Source organism: Papaver somniferum, unplaced genomic scaffold (genome assembly GCF_003573695.1).
Source record: "Papaver somniferum cultivar HN1 unplaced genomic scaffold, ASM357369v1 unplaced-scaffold_132, whole genome shotgun sequence".
Taxonomy (NCBI): domain Eukaryota; kingdom Viridiplantae; phylum Streptophyta; class Magnoliopsida; order Ranunculales; family Papaveraceae; genus Papaver; species Papaver somniferum.
Window position 1 is genome coordinate 18,128,711 of NW_020622381.1, and position 14,305 is coordinate 18,143,015.

At 36.3% G+C, this 14,305-nt stretch overlaps 1 protein-coding gene across 1 annotated transcript; it reads right to left on the minus strand.

Annotated features, from left to right (window-relative positions):
* Nucleotides 1-8,890: 8,890 nt before the first annotated feature.
* LOC113332878 lies at nt 8,891-11,692 on the minus strand. Its single transcript, XM_026579379.1, has 5 exons — nt 11,280-11,692; nt 10,647-11,210; nt 9,969-10,504; nt 9,439-9,599; nt 8,891-9,163 (listed from the first exon to the last, which is right to left on the minus strand). Exons 1-5 carry the CDS (start codon nt 11,690-11,692, stop codon nt 8,891-8,893), a joined length of 1,947 nt encoding a protein of 648 aa, XP_026435164.1.
* Between the last annotated feature and the right edge of the window lie 2,613 nt (nt 11,693-14,305).

The window sequence follows — 14,305 nt, forward strand, 5'->3', positions numbered from 1 at the left end:
GTGGATATGCACAATGGAGATAATTGTTCATCTACTTCGTTACTTCTTGGAAGACCGTTCATGAAGACTGTAAAAACGAATATTGATGTCGATAATGGTGCACTCACTATGAAATTTGATAAGGGAATCATACGTTTCAATATTTTTGAAACCATGCGCTATCCTAGTGGTGTTCACTCAGCTTTCTCCATTGATGTTATTGGTTCGTTAGCATAACAAATATTTGAATTGAATGATGAAGATGAACTTGGAGTTGTGTTACAGAACAGTATTGATTTGGACGTTCACGGGTAACCGAACCTGGACGTTAAGATAGCCAAAGATATAATGGAGATGTGTGGTGCTTTAACAGCACTACAAGAAGCAAAAACGGGTAATATTTATAATATTTCTTTACCCATAACTAATGAGGTTCCATTACCTTATATTGTGCAGGCATCGAAACTAGAATTTAAACCACTTCCAGACCACCTAAAGTACGTGTACTTGGGTGATAAAGAAGAACTTCCGGTGATTATTGCAAAGAACCTCACCCCAATACAAGAAGAACGTCTCCTTAGGGTTCTGAAAGAGCACAAAACGTCTATTGGTTGGACAATTGCTGATATCAAAGGCATTAGTCCATCTATGTGCATGCATAGAATCCTAATGGAAGATGATTTTAAGCCAGTACGTGATGATCAGCGTAGGCTTAACCCCCCAATGATGGAGGTCGTGAAGAAAGAGATCCTCAAATTGCTAAGTGTGGGGGTGATTTACCCAATTTATGACAGCAAATGGGTTAGCCCAGTTCAGGTGGTACCTAAGAAAGTAGGTGTCACTGTTGTTAGAAATCAAGATGATGAACTTGTTCCTACAAGAGTTCAAACAGGATGGAGAGTGTGCATAGACTACAGAAAGCTTAATGTCGCAACCCGAAAGGATCACTTTTCTTTTCCTTTCATTGATCAGATGTTAGAGAGGTTAGCGGGACATTCATATTATTGCTTTTTGGACGGTTATTCGGGCTATAATCAGATTTTTATTGCACCGGAGGATCAAGAGATAACTATTTTCACTTGTCCTTTTGGTACGTTTGCCTATAGACGGATGCCGTTTGGTCTTTGCAATGCGCCTGCCACTTTTGAGAGGTGTATGGTTAATATATTTTCTGACTATGTGGAACGCATAATTGAGGTATTTATGGATGATTTTAGTGTTTATGGTGATTCATTTGATTTGTTTACAAAATCTTGAACTTGTGCTTAAAAGATGCATATACACCAATCTTGTTCTTAATTGGGAGAAATGCCACTTTATGGTAAACCATGGCATAGTGCTTGGTCACATTGTGTCCTCTCGGGGGCTTGAAGTTGACAAAGCAAAGATAGATGATAAGAAACTTACAATATCCCACTTCAGTGAGGGAATTTCGTTATTTTCTTGGTCATGCAGGTTTTTACAGGCAGTTTATCAAGGATTTCTCCAAAATCTCAATGCCGATGTGCAGATTATTGCAAAAAGAGGTTATTTTTGACTTCAACAAGGATTGCAAGGATGCCTTTGATAAATTGAAAGAATTATTGTCAACTGCACCAATTATCAAGTCACCAGATTGGAGTTTGCCATTTGAGTTAATGTGTGATGCAAGTGACTACGCAGTTGGAGCCGTTTTGGGTCAAAGAGTAGACAAGCTGTCTCATGTGATTTATTATGCATCTAGGACCCTAAACGATGCACAAATCAACTATTCTAGCACCGAGAAAGAATTTTTGTCTATAGTGTTTTCACTAGAAAAATTTAGATCCTATTTAGTGGGTTCAAAAGTGGTTGTATATTCTGATCATGCAGCACTTAGGTACCTATTAAAGAAGAAAAAAGCTAAGCCAAGACTTATATGGTGGATTCTACTATTACAAGAATTTGATTATGAAATCAAGGACAAAAGAGGTGTTGAAATTACTGTTGCTGATCACCTTAGTAGACTTGTTGTTTCCGAAGAAGAACTTCCTTTACAAGATCATTTTCCAGACGAACAACTTTTCTCAATTGAAGATTTAACACCTTGGTACGCGGATATAGTGAACTACTTGGTTATAAGACAAGTACCTAGTACAATGTATAATTTTCAAAATCTTAATCTTAAGAAAATAGCCAAGCAGTATGTGTGGGATGGGCCTTACTTGTGGAAATACGGTTCTGATCAAATCGTCCGCAGGTGCGTACCTAATTCTGAATTTCAATCTATTCTTACTTTTTGTCATACTTATGCATGTGGTGGTCACTTTGGTTCTAAATGCACCGCTTTCAAAGTACTTGAAAGTGGATTTTATTTGCCTACCCTATTTGAGGATGCGTATATTTTTTGCAAATCTTGTGATAGATGTCAACGAACGGGAAATCTAGGTGCTCGAAATCAAATGCCACTCACACCAATTCTTGTTGTTGAAGTATTTGATGTGTGGGGAATTGATTTTATGGGTCCTTTTGTCAATTCTAATGGGAAATTTTATATACTTCTTGCTGTGGATTATGTTTCAAAATGAGTGGAAGACAAAGCCACCCCTACTAATGATTCTCAAGTTGTTTGTGAGTTTGTGAAGGAATATATATTTTCTAGACATGGTACACCAAGAGTGGTTATCAGTGACGGAGGCTCGCATTTTCAGAAATCCTTCCATTCTCTACTAAAGAAGTACAACATAACACACAAGGTTGGTACGCCGTATCACCCACAAACTAGTGGGCAAGCCGAAATCTCAAACCGTGAGATTAAATCCATTTTTGAGAAAACCGTGAACACTACACGGAAAGATTGGAGTTATAGGCTTAATGATGCATTATGGGCTTATAGAACGGCGTACAAAATACCGATTGGTATGTCTCCATATCGGTTGGTTTATGGCAAAGCTTGTCATCTTCCGGTTGAACTTGAACACAAGGCATACTGGGCGATAAATATGTGCAACATGGATTATGACAATGCGGGGAAACAAAAGAAGTTACAACTCAATGAGCTAGAGGAGATACGTAATGATGCGTACGAGAGCTCTCGTACATACAAGGAAAAGACGAAACTTTTCCATGACAAGATGATTTATCGAAAGAATTTTGTTGTGGGTCAAAAAGTTCTTTTATATTATTCTCGTCTTAAACTATTTCCTGGTAAACTAAGGTCCAGATGGATTGGACCGTATGTTGTTACTAATGTTTATTCTCATGGCGCAGTTGAAATTTCTAGTCTTAGAGATGGAAAAAATTTGAAGGTGAACGGCCATAGATTGAAGCCATATTATGAAAGCTTGCTTATGTGGATATCGATGTGCAAGGATTTGTGATTATCTCCCTCTAGCGGAGTAATTGAAATGATTCCAAGTCAGGCTGACGATGTTAAACCAAACGTTTAATGGGAGGCAACCCATCGGTGTTGTATATCTATCCCTTTTGTTTTTAATTTTCTTAGTTTTTCATATCATATTTTGCATTCCCATCTTAGATTTTACAAGTCCTATATCTATAATGAAAGTTTTCACGAACTCTCGTCAGAAAATTCTGACTGCGCACTTGTAACGAAAATAGCTCTCGAGACTTCATACAGAGTCCGATTTGAGTGGTTGACCCCAAATTTTAAAGAGGACATACTTACCTTTATTTTACAAAAATAAAATCCTAATTTGAAGTCTGTTAAGTTGGAGTTATAGGCCTGGACATTTGAGTTTCGGAATTTTTCCAGAACTTTTTCAGACTGCATGTCAGTCAGTCCGGAGGCCATCAAAATCAGACCATTTTTCGAAACATTGTGACCTTTTGACACGTTATATAAAAGATATAGGTGAAAAACTTTAGTTTAGAATATTTTTCCTAGTTCCCTACCTATTGGTACAGTTTTTGAGTTTTTCAGGGCTGTTATGTCAGAAATAAGAATTTTCGGTTTTGAACATTGAGGACAATGTTGAGTTTAAGTGTGGGGGAGCATTTAGTGTTATACATTATGCATATACACATAAAAAATAATAATCATACTCTTTGATTTCTTGCATTCTTGAGACTTCATCTTTTGAAGTTAATTATGAGCTATTTAGGACGACACTCAAAACCTTTTTAAGGTTGAAACAGTTCTTACGGCTATAGATTGAGTTCCACTTTATCAATTCCACAATCCTTAATTAATATATAAGTTCATAATTTAATGCGAAACTAAGCTATGTTAGTCGTTTTAAAGAGTCATCCTCGCAATTAATCATTACTGAATCACTTTCTTTTTATTTTTGCAGTTTTATGTTTCACTAAAGTGATTTGGTGGGATCCAGATACTGCCGTGGATGTTGTAGCAAGGTAATCATTGGTTGAGTATATAAAAGCCCCATAATACAATTGTCTTACACTCTTAAAGAGTAAAGAGTGAGCCGGAAAAAAAGGCTCATCTTCATTTATCGACACTAATAAATGATAGGTCTGGAATCGCGGATAATCATAGTCAATGAAAACAAAAACCATATCATCATTATATAGCAAGTCAAAGAGACTATTGATGAGGTTCTTGACACTTTGATAGCAATATGTGTGAAACGTTGTCCCTGTCTCCGTCGCCTAAACAAGCGTGGAATGCAAGATCCAAGGCAACTATCATGTACTTGTTGAAAAGGAACATGCGCTTAGAGTACCTAATCATGTGGTCGAGTTAAATGGGTGCTTCTATCAACTAGTCTGCTATAAATATATTCTCTTTGACGACATTCATACAAGTATTGTGGGTAACATCTTTCACTTAAGTCAACATTAGCACACTTCACTTTTCTATTTCCATTTTCTTATCTATCCACGTGACTTCAGTATGCGAGTGTTGTGAAAAACGTTGCAACAAGTACGATGAATATATTAGTAGAGTTTTGCAATCAGGTTGAATAACATACGTAAGTAATTGCTTATGTGTGATGATTGGAATGTATGTGAGATTCTCGTAGCTAAAGAACATATGCAAGCTAATTATTTGGATTTCTACTTTGTGTCTATCCTTAGCGGTTCTTCCAAGGCAAGAAATTGGAGTAGGTTTTGTGGGTATACCTCTTGTAAACCCTCACGAGACTATAACTCGTCCACTAGGGACAACTAGTGGTTTAAAGGCATGTTATTCATACTAAGAGTAACCGTATCCTCAACGAGATGGAGTTGTTGTATTTAGGATTAGTTTTATTTAGTTTTCTCGAGGACTATCAAAAGCTAAGTGTAGGGGAATTTGATAAGTGCATAATGCATATGATTTTAGTGTCCATTCCATACTTGTTTTAGCTATTATTCTTGCATATTTTCGTATTATTACTCTTGTTTTCTCTTGTTTGCCTCTAATAGGTGAATCATCCAAAAAGGAGCTACAAAGTTCTGAAAAGAGCTAGTAAGATAAGTATTCCAACTATCCAAGTGCCCAAGTCCAAGAGAAGTGGAAGAAAAGCGACGAAAAGGAGCAAAACTCTCAAAATCAAGAGAAGGGCCAAAGACCTATCTTAACTCATTCAAATTAAGGATTTATCATCACCATCTTGAATATCATTGAAATATAAAAAGAATGCAAAAATAATGAGGTCATTCCGAGTTCGGATGAAGAAGTTGTGGCCAAAAAAGTTCTTATCGAACACCGAAGATAGTGCAGTCCGCGAACTGAGTTCGCAGACTTAATTCCGAAAATTTCTGCTGGATTTTGAAGTTTGCGGACTGGGTTCGTGCACTTAGCAAATGGGAAACGTGTATTCACACCTTGGAAGATCTAAGGGCATGTTTGGGAACGTTATTTCGTTATTTTGGGTTGGATTCTTGAACCAAACCCAATACGTGAAGGCCAAGCAATGTGAACCTATAAAAAGGTATTAGGTTATGTGAAATATATCATACACCATATATCATAAGGTCACGAAATTGTTAGGGTTTGGAGAGAAGAAACATCACACGGAGTGATTATCACCGTAACGTTATCTCTTAATTTTCTCATATGTATATCATGGATGTTTCTACATCCATGAGTAGCTAAACACCTATTGATTGAGGATGAATTCTAAGTTGTAAACAAGATTTGAGTTATTATATTAATCTACTTTGAAGTTCTTCATATGATTATCGTTTGTTTATACTAATTAATATTTATGATTGGTTGATAGATTGTCTAGGTGGCCAACTGAATTGATTTGTTGATTTGATCTATTGCTAGTATTGAGTTAGGAGATAAGTAATCGTGGAATAACCTTTACACAAGTAGAGAACACAAGACCTTGTAGAGGGATTCTATGGAGCGATTGTGTGTATAAACAACACTAAAAAGTGGACCATGATCTAAGAGTATAACTAGTAGGATCAACCTATAAATTCACAAAAGATAAAGGATTCGACTGGATTACACCTTGAGTGATCTACTACTTGGTGGTTCGTTGAATAGAATCTGGTAGGCGAGAACTTCCGTATCCAATGATATAAGGAGTTTAGGGGATAACACTGATCTAGCTGTTATTCTACGGTTGGTGATAATCTGTGATTAACGACAAGTAGGAAATTATAATAACTCATTGACGGTTTATATACGAAGAAGGATTCCTCGATCATATCTCTCTCTATTGATTACAATACAATTTTATTTGCTTTGATTATTTACTTTGCTCACAATCTAAAACAAAACCCCCCTTTGTGACACTTTGACAGCTAAAACTCACTGCTCTTCATGGAACGATCCTTACTTCCATTATATTACCAGTTAATTGTGTGGAAATAAGATTATTAATTTGATTGCACTTATGACATCCATCAAATTTTGGCGCCGCTGTCGGGGAGCAGTCGGTAGTTTTAGTTGTTATTTTTGTTTTCAGGCACTTAATCTCTGGCACCGAAAGACTGGGAATACCAGAGGTGCGGAATCCAAACTCGTAGGGGAACGGTGTTACAAGCACATCCACAGTTGCAATAAGAACCTTCTACATCAACAATGGTAGGTGGTACAAATAATCCACCACCTCCACATGCGGAGAAGAAGTTAGGAGAGTTGACATCTCCATGCTTAGATTCGAAACCATTGTGTATTACAATTACTAACCCAGTGGAGCTGAAGTTAAACTTACTTCATCATCTGCCAAAGTTCAAGGGACTTCCAGTTGAGGATCCGAATCGTCATCTTCGACAATTTCAACAAAAGATGACTAGTCTTAGGCAAAGTACCGAAGACAGTGATACGACAATGCTGCAAGCCTTCCAATTCTCTTTAATAGATTCAGCAGGAGAATGGTTGTATTACCTTCCCCCAAGGAGTATTACAACATGGAGTGAGATGAAAAAACTATTTTTAGAGAAGTATTTTCCTGCTTCTAAGGCAGCCTCTGTTCGTAAAAAGATTAGTGGTATTCTTCAGATTACTGGGGAATCTCTTTATGAATACTGGGATAGGTACAAAAAGTTGGTGGCGAGTTGCCCTCACCACAAAATATTTACAACACTCATCATTCAATATTTATACGAAGGATTACTTCCAGAACAACGAAACTTGATTGATGCAGCCGCTGGTGGTTCACTTACTGAGAATACAATCTCCCAGGCGACTAGTTTGATCGAGAGTATGGCTTCGAATTCTCACCAATTTTACACCAGACATGACTCAAATGTCAGAAGAGTTAGCAATATGGAAGAAACTTCACAATCAGAGCAACGAATGAACAACATGGAGAAGATAATACAAAGTATGGCAGCAGTGATCATTCCTTCATATGAAGATGAAGCTGAGGTAAATGCTATATTTCCTAATCAGAGGCCCAGGTATGATCCATATTCTAGTACTTATAATCCTGGTTGGAAAGATCATCCTAATTTCAGTTATGCTAACAAGCAAGCTGCAGCTCCTAATCCATATGCAAGACAGGGTGGTTGTCAACAACAGTTTCAGCAACCACAACAACATCAAGCACGGAATACAGATTCATCTGTAGACGATAATCTCAATAGCATCTTGCGAACTATGCAGAGTTTTGCTTCTTCTAATGAGGCTATTAAAGAAACAGTAATGAAAAATCAACAAAAGAATGATGCTGCCATTAAAGATTTCCATACTCAGATTGGTAATTGGCAACAGATATGAATCTTATGAAGGCTCATGCGTCTACAACACTCCGATCACAACCTTTTGTGAAATCCAAGAGAGCACGTTAATGAAGTCACTCTAAGAAGTGGGAGACAAACTGAGGAACCAAATCAACAAAAAGAGATTAGTAACGACATCGAAAAGGAAGTAGAAGAGGAAACTGTTCCAAAGGTAAAGCCAACCTCTAACGTCCAACCTAAGGACACAGTTCCCACTTTTACCATACCACCTCCTTTCCCTAGTCGTTTTGCCAAGTCGAAGAAGCAAGCTCAAGACAAGGAGATCATGGATATTTTCAGCAAGATACACATCAACATTCCATTTATTGAGGCCATCAAAACCATACCCAGGTATGCCAAGGTTTTGAAGGATTTGTGTACAAGGAAGGATAGGTTGATTGCTAATGAGATTACTCAAGTGGGCGAAAGTGCTACAGCTATGTTACTAAAGAAGATGCCTACAAAGTGTGAAGATCCTGGCGGCTTCACAGTTCCCGTTACCATTGGTAACCGAAGATTCGAGTGTGCTTTGCTTGATTTGGGAGCATCCATAAGTGTTATGTCAGCCGATATTTATGATTCTTTGAATCTCGGACCTTAAAAAGAGGCAAAGATTAATATTCAATTAGCTAACAAGTCCAATATATATCCTAAGGGAGTCGTGGAGGACGTGTTAGTTCAAGTGAGTCTTTTTTTTTTCTTTTTCAGAATCACATTATATTAGTTGTAAAAAGAGTTACTGAAAAATTACAATAAAAAAGAAAACTCAAAACAGCCAACTACATAGGCTCTTTGTTAAACAAGATTAACAGATTCTATAATACTCCACATTTGGTTGTTCTACTCTAGCCAGAAATCTAGGTCTTCCAACATATACTTTCCTTTGCCCTGCAGCCAATTTGGCCCCTTTTTTTGCTGCTGTGTCTGCGGCAAAGTTTGTTTCTCTGTAGCTGTGTAAGAATTGGATATTCTGAATCTGTTTTATTTCCTTCTGCCATCTCATTCTCACAAACCAGGGCATCTTATTATTTTCAAATTCAGTTATGACTGTTTTGGAATCTGAAACCAGAATTACCTTCTGCATCCCCCATTTAACAGCCAGTTCCACTGCACTTATAACTGCATACACTTATGCTATGTAATTTGTAGCAATGCCAATTCCTCCAGTTAAAACTCCCAACACTTGACTCATATGATTGTTAATTACTACATCAAAACCCGCAAATCCTGGGTTTCCAATTGATGCACCATCACAACAAAACATAATAAAGTCGGACAAGGAGGATTCCAGTAGCAATTTTTTATGCATTGATATTTGATTTTTCTTGGCTCAAGTTTGAAGAAAAGGATTACCTGATTATCAATGTCAGAGTTCCACTTGTTGCTTTTCATTCTGAGGCTTCCTTTATATATTGTTTTCTTAATTCTTGCCTTGAAACTTTGCAAATTTGGTTTTATCTGCTCAAACCACATCTTATTCTTCTGAAACCAGAGCTCTTTTAAAATTGCACAAGCTGCAATAATCCAACACTCTTTGATGAAATGACTTTTACTTTTTGAACTTCTCCACACTTCCTCCAAGGATTTTGGAATTTGAAAATTGAACACGGGGCATATCCAATGCCAAATCTGCTCACTGAATTTACATTCCCATAACAAATGATGCATATTGTCTTGCTCTTCTTCACAAATACAACACCTGGAAGCTAATTCAAAACCCCTCTCAACCATTACAGAATCATCCACATACACCCCTTGTAATATTTTTCATATGTTGCTTGCTATTGAAGGATGCAAAAATGAATTCCAAATTTTTTTACAGCATTGCAAAGGCTGTTCTTTGTTTCTTATTGACTTGATTGCAGAAGAAGTAGTGAAATTACCTTTGATGTCTTCTTTCCATACCAAAATATCCTCACCAACACCAATTTCAGGCAGAGTGTAATGTGCAATTATTGGTTTTAGCTCCTCAGGTACATTCCATTTTCCTTCTAGAATTAAATCTGACACCTTTAAGTTGATATGGTTCTTGACATAATCTGTAAGTCCAACCTCTTCAATTATAGGAGTATTACCAAGCCATGAGTCATACCATAAAGAATTTTTTTGTCCATTTCCAAGGCACCATCTTATGTTTTCTTTCAGATGATTCCAAGCCCCTTTCAGTCCTGGCCAAATGGATGACAGTTGCCAATTGCACTTCCATTGTTGTTGTTTGTCTTGAAATTTAGCCTTAATAAATAATGCCCATTCAGCTTCTGAATTAATGATTCTCCATAAAATCTTCATGAGCAGAGATTTATTGAGAATTTCCAATCTTTGCAGACCAAGGCCACCTTCACTATAAGGAGAACACACCTTCTTCCATGAGAGGGTCTTAAATTTTTTGATATCACCATCTCCAGACCAAAGAAAATTTCTGATAATTTTTCACAAATTTTTATAACAGGTTTTGTCCATTGATAATTGACATGCTATAAATTGGAACACTGCAAAGAACTGATTTAATCAGGACCAGTCTGTCATTAAAAGAAAGCAATTTGCCTTTCCAGCTAGCTAACTTATTTTGCATCATCTCCATCATAGGCCAGACTGTAGCAATTTTAACTCTGCCAGCATGTAAGATGACTCCCAAGTATTTGTCAGGTAACTTACTTACTTCCATTTGCATCATTTCCTTAATTTGTATTACTCTTGCTGCTGTTGTACCATCCACAAACAGTTTACTTTTATTTTTGTTTATCACTTGACCTGAACTGTCTTGATAAGCTTCTAATATCTTCATCAAATTTTGAATACTCTTTTTAGCTCCATTGCAGAAAATAAAAACATCATCTGCAAAAAACATATGAGAAGGGTGTATTCCATTTCTTATCACCATTGGATTAATCTTACCCTCCATTACCAACTTTGTGATATTCCTACTAAGTACATCCTCCATCAAAACAAAGAGTAATGGAGATAGAGGGTCTCCTTGCCTTAACCCTCTACCCACCGGAAAGAAACCATTTGGCCCTCCATTTATCATGACAGAGATTCTTGCAGACTCAAAAACAATGCCAAGCCATTTACACCAAGTATCTGGAAATCTATATTTCTTTAGAACTTGAAAAAGAAATCTCCAGCTGACAGAATCATAAGCTTGAGATATGTCACGTTTGAGACCAATATTGCCATTTCTTTTTTTTTTTTACATTTCATTAACCATTTTAGAGGCTAAGATAATTTGATCTTGTATCTTTCTTCCTTTGATATATGCAGCTTGATGAGGAGAAACTAGCTTATGCATGAGACCTGACATTCTTGATGCAATAATTTTAGTAAAAATTTTGAAGCTGACATTGCTTAGACCAATTGGCCTATATTGCTGAGGAGATCTTGCACCTTCAACTTTTGGAAGCAGCACCGGGAAATTAGAGTTTAAACCCTTTGGAATAAATTTTCTTTTCCAGCAAAATTGGACAGCATTGACCACATCATCTTGAATTATCATCCAATAAGCCCTGTAAAAGCTGCCTGAAAACCCATCTGGACCTGGAGAGATGTCTGGGTCCATTTCAAATAAAATTTGTTTAATTTCTTCCACGGATGGAATTGCATCCAACATTTTTTGATCTTCAGCTGTTATTAAAACTTGGAATTACATCAAGTAATGCTTCTGAAATATTCACTTCCTTGAATTTGAATTTTTCTTCAAAAAAATTAATAAGCACTTCTGCAATTTTACCTTGGTATGTAATAATTTCATTTTACTATTTTCCAATTCACAGATTGAGTTTCTTGCTTGTCTTACCTTGAGTTTGGTATGAAAGAAATTAGTGTTAGATGATCCTTCTTTAACCCATTTGGTTCTAGCTTTAAGCTTGAGCATTGTACTCAACTGCACTTCTTTTGAATTTAACTTATTTTCAGCCGTTACTAAGTTTTCCAATAACTCCTCATTAAATGGATTGTCATCAGATAACTTCATTGCTTCTTGAACTTCTTTTGTAGCTTCCTTAATTTGTTCATTTACATTTCCAAACACTTTCCAGTTCCATTCTACTAACACCTTTTTTAGCTTTTTTAGCTTACTCTGGAACACAAAAGTTGGATCTCCTTCTACCTTTTCAGACCAACACTTAGTAACAACTTCCATAAAGTCTGGATGCTCAATCCAAATTTTTTTAAACTTTTGTGGGACATTTTTTGGTTTTGGACAGCTTACACAACCACCTAAAAGAGGGGAGTGATCAGAAGTTATCCTCAAACCAACTTTATAACTCCAACCTGTATACTTTTGAACCCACAAATTGTTTATTACTGCCCTGTCAAGATTGCATAAGATTCTTTTAGCACCATGTTGACAGTTAGACCATCTATACTCACAACCAGATTTTGAAGCTTGCTGAAGTTCACATTTGTCAAGACAATTATTGAAATCAAGCATATTTCTTGTATTAGGAGCTCTTCCTCCAGATTTTTCTTCTGCTGTTAGGAATGCATTAAAATCACCAATAGCCAACCAAGGAAGCTTTAAGTCGCTTATTACCTCCATCTCAGACCATAAATTTCTTCGTTGCACTGCACCAACATGAGCATGTACTCCAGATATTAAATTACCTCCAATATTGACTGTGATCATTTGAGATGAAATTGAAACCACAGTTGGTGTAGGAAGATTCTTATTCCAAAATAACCAAATGTTCCCTTTCTTATTTAACAATGAATTATGAATTACTATGTTTTGTATCCCAGGTAAATTCAACTTATTGCAAAATGTTGCATTGCAACTTATTGCAAAATGTTGCATTGCAACTTATTTTAGGCTCTGCTATAAACACTACTGAAGGTTGAAATTGATTTATTAAAGACCTTAATTTCTCTTGATCCCTAGGTCTTCTCAGGCCCCTGAGATTCCAAAAGAAAATTCTCATTGTAAGGGTTGGAGGTCCCTAATATCCCCTTTTCCTTGATTCTTTCTGAAATTATATTTGTTGCTTACTTGCTGAGATTTTACCTTAGATGGAGCTTCATTTTGTGTCATTACTGGAGTTGGCTGTGTTCCAGAAGTTGAAGGTTTTTGAATTATTTTTGACCAAGTTGTTGTTGGAACTCTTTCCTATGATATTGACCCATCTTTGCCATTAATGAAATTGATAACACTCTTCTCAACTGCATTATCCTCAGCTATTTGTTGTATTCTTGCTGGAGATAAAATTCCACTCCCTTCATTTATATTAATTTCTACTTCTTCCTCAATCACTGTATTTAGAGTTTCAAATATACCAGAAGATAGATTAACAGATGTTGGTTGAGGAATTTGAGTATTCTGACTGATTGCTTGTACTGGAGTATAACATATATCAAATTTGACCTGTTCTTGTTGAGATTCTATTCTGGGTGATGTATTAATATTTGAATTCTTTTCTTTATCCTTTTTCTGCTCTGTAGATTTTGGTCTGAAATTAGTTGTTTCTGCTCCATGTTTTTCTTGACTTGCACTTGCTTCTGCATCATTGGATACTTTCACTCTGCGTTCAGCTTGTAAATGACCAACAATCTTACAATGATGACAGAATTTTGGTAACTTTGTTATAAGAACACTTTGCATAAAGCCTCCAAACTTGGTTTTAATCCATAGTTTATGTGGAATCTTCTTTGCTAAATCAATTTTGATAAGAACTCTTGCATATAAACAATTTTCAAAGTTTAAAGTAGCTTCATCTACCTTTACTGGTTCTCCCAATGCTGAAATGATTTTGAACAGAGTCTGCTCATCCCAATATTCTAAACTCAGACCAGGATAGTGAACCCACACCATTGTTGAAGAAGTTCTATGCAATTCTGGACGAAAATCTGGTATCCAGTTTCGAATCCATAAAGTTTGGTTTTAAACTTCCCATAACCCTGCTTTGATATAGTTCTGATCTCTTTCATTGTCAAGTTTAATTGTAAAAAATCCTTTTCCCAATGGAATAATCTTACACTGGCCAACTAGTTTCCACCGAGATTTCAAGTTTGAAACAACATCTGCAAATTTTAAACGAAGCAAATCTAGACGTCCAATCAAAGAAAATTTCCATACAACACACCTCTCCTCAGTTCCATTAATAAGATTTATAGAAGGACTTTCCTCTACTGTATTATCAAGATCAACAATGGTGGGATTTACTTCTGAATTTGGGTTTGAATTCATCTCAGTATTTTGAGATGTCTCCATTAAAATTGAAAGAAGGAA

Coding starts and splice junctions, on each gene's coding strand:
- LOC113332878 (XM_026579379.1), bottom strand. CDS start 11,692: ATGTTGGATGCAATTCCATCCGTGGAAGAAATTAAACAAATTTTATTT. Junction 9,600..9,968: donor ATGGAAAGAAGACATCAAAG/GTAATTTCACTA, acceptor GGATTATTGCAG/CTTGTGCAATTTTAAAAGAG. Junction 9,164..9,438: donor ACTCTGACATTGATAATCAG/GTAATCCTTTTC, acceptor TGGGGGATGCAG/AAGGTAATTCTGGTTTCAGA.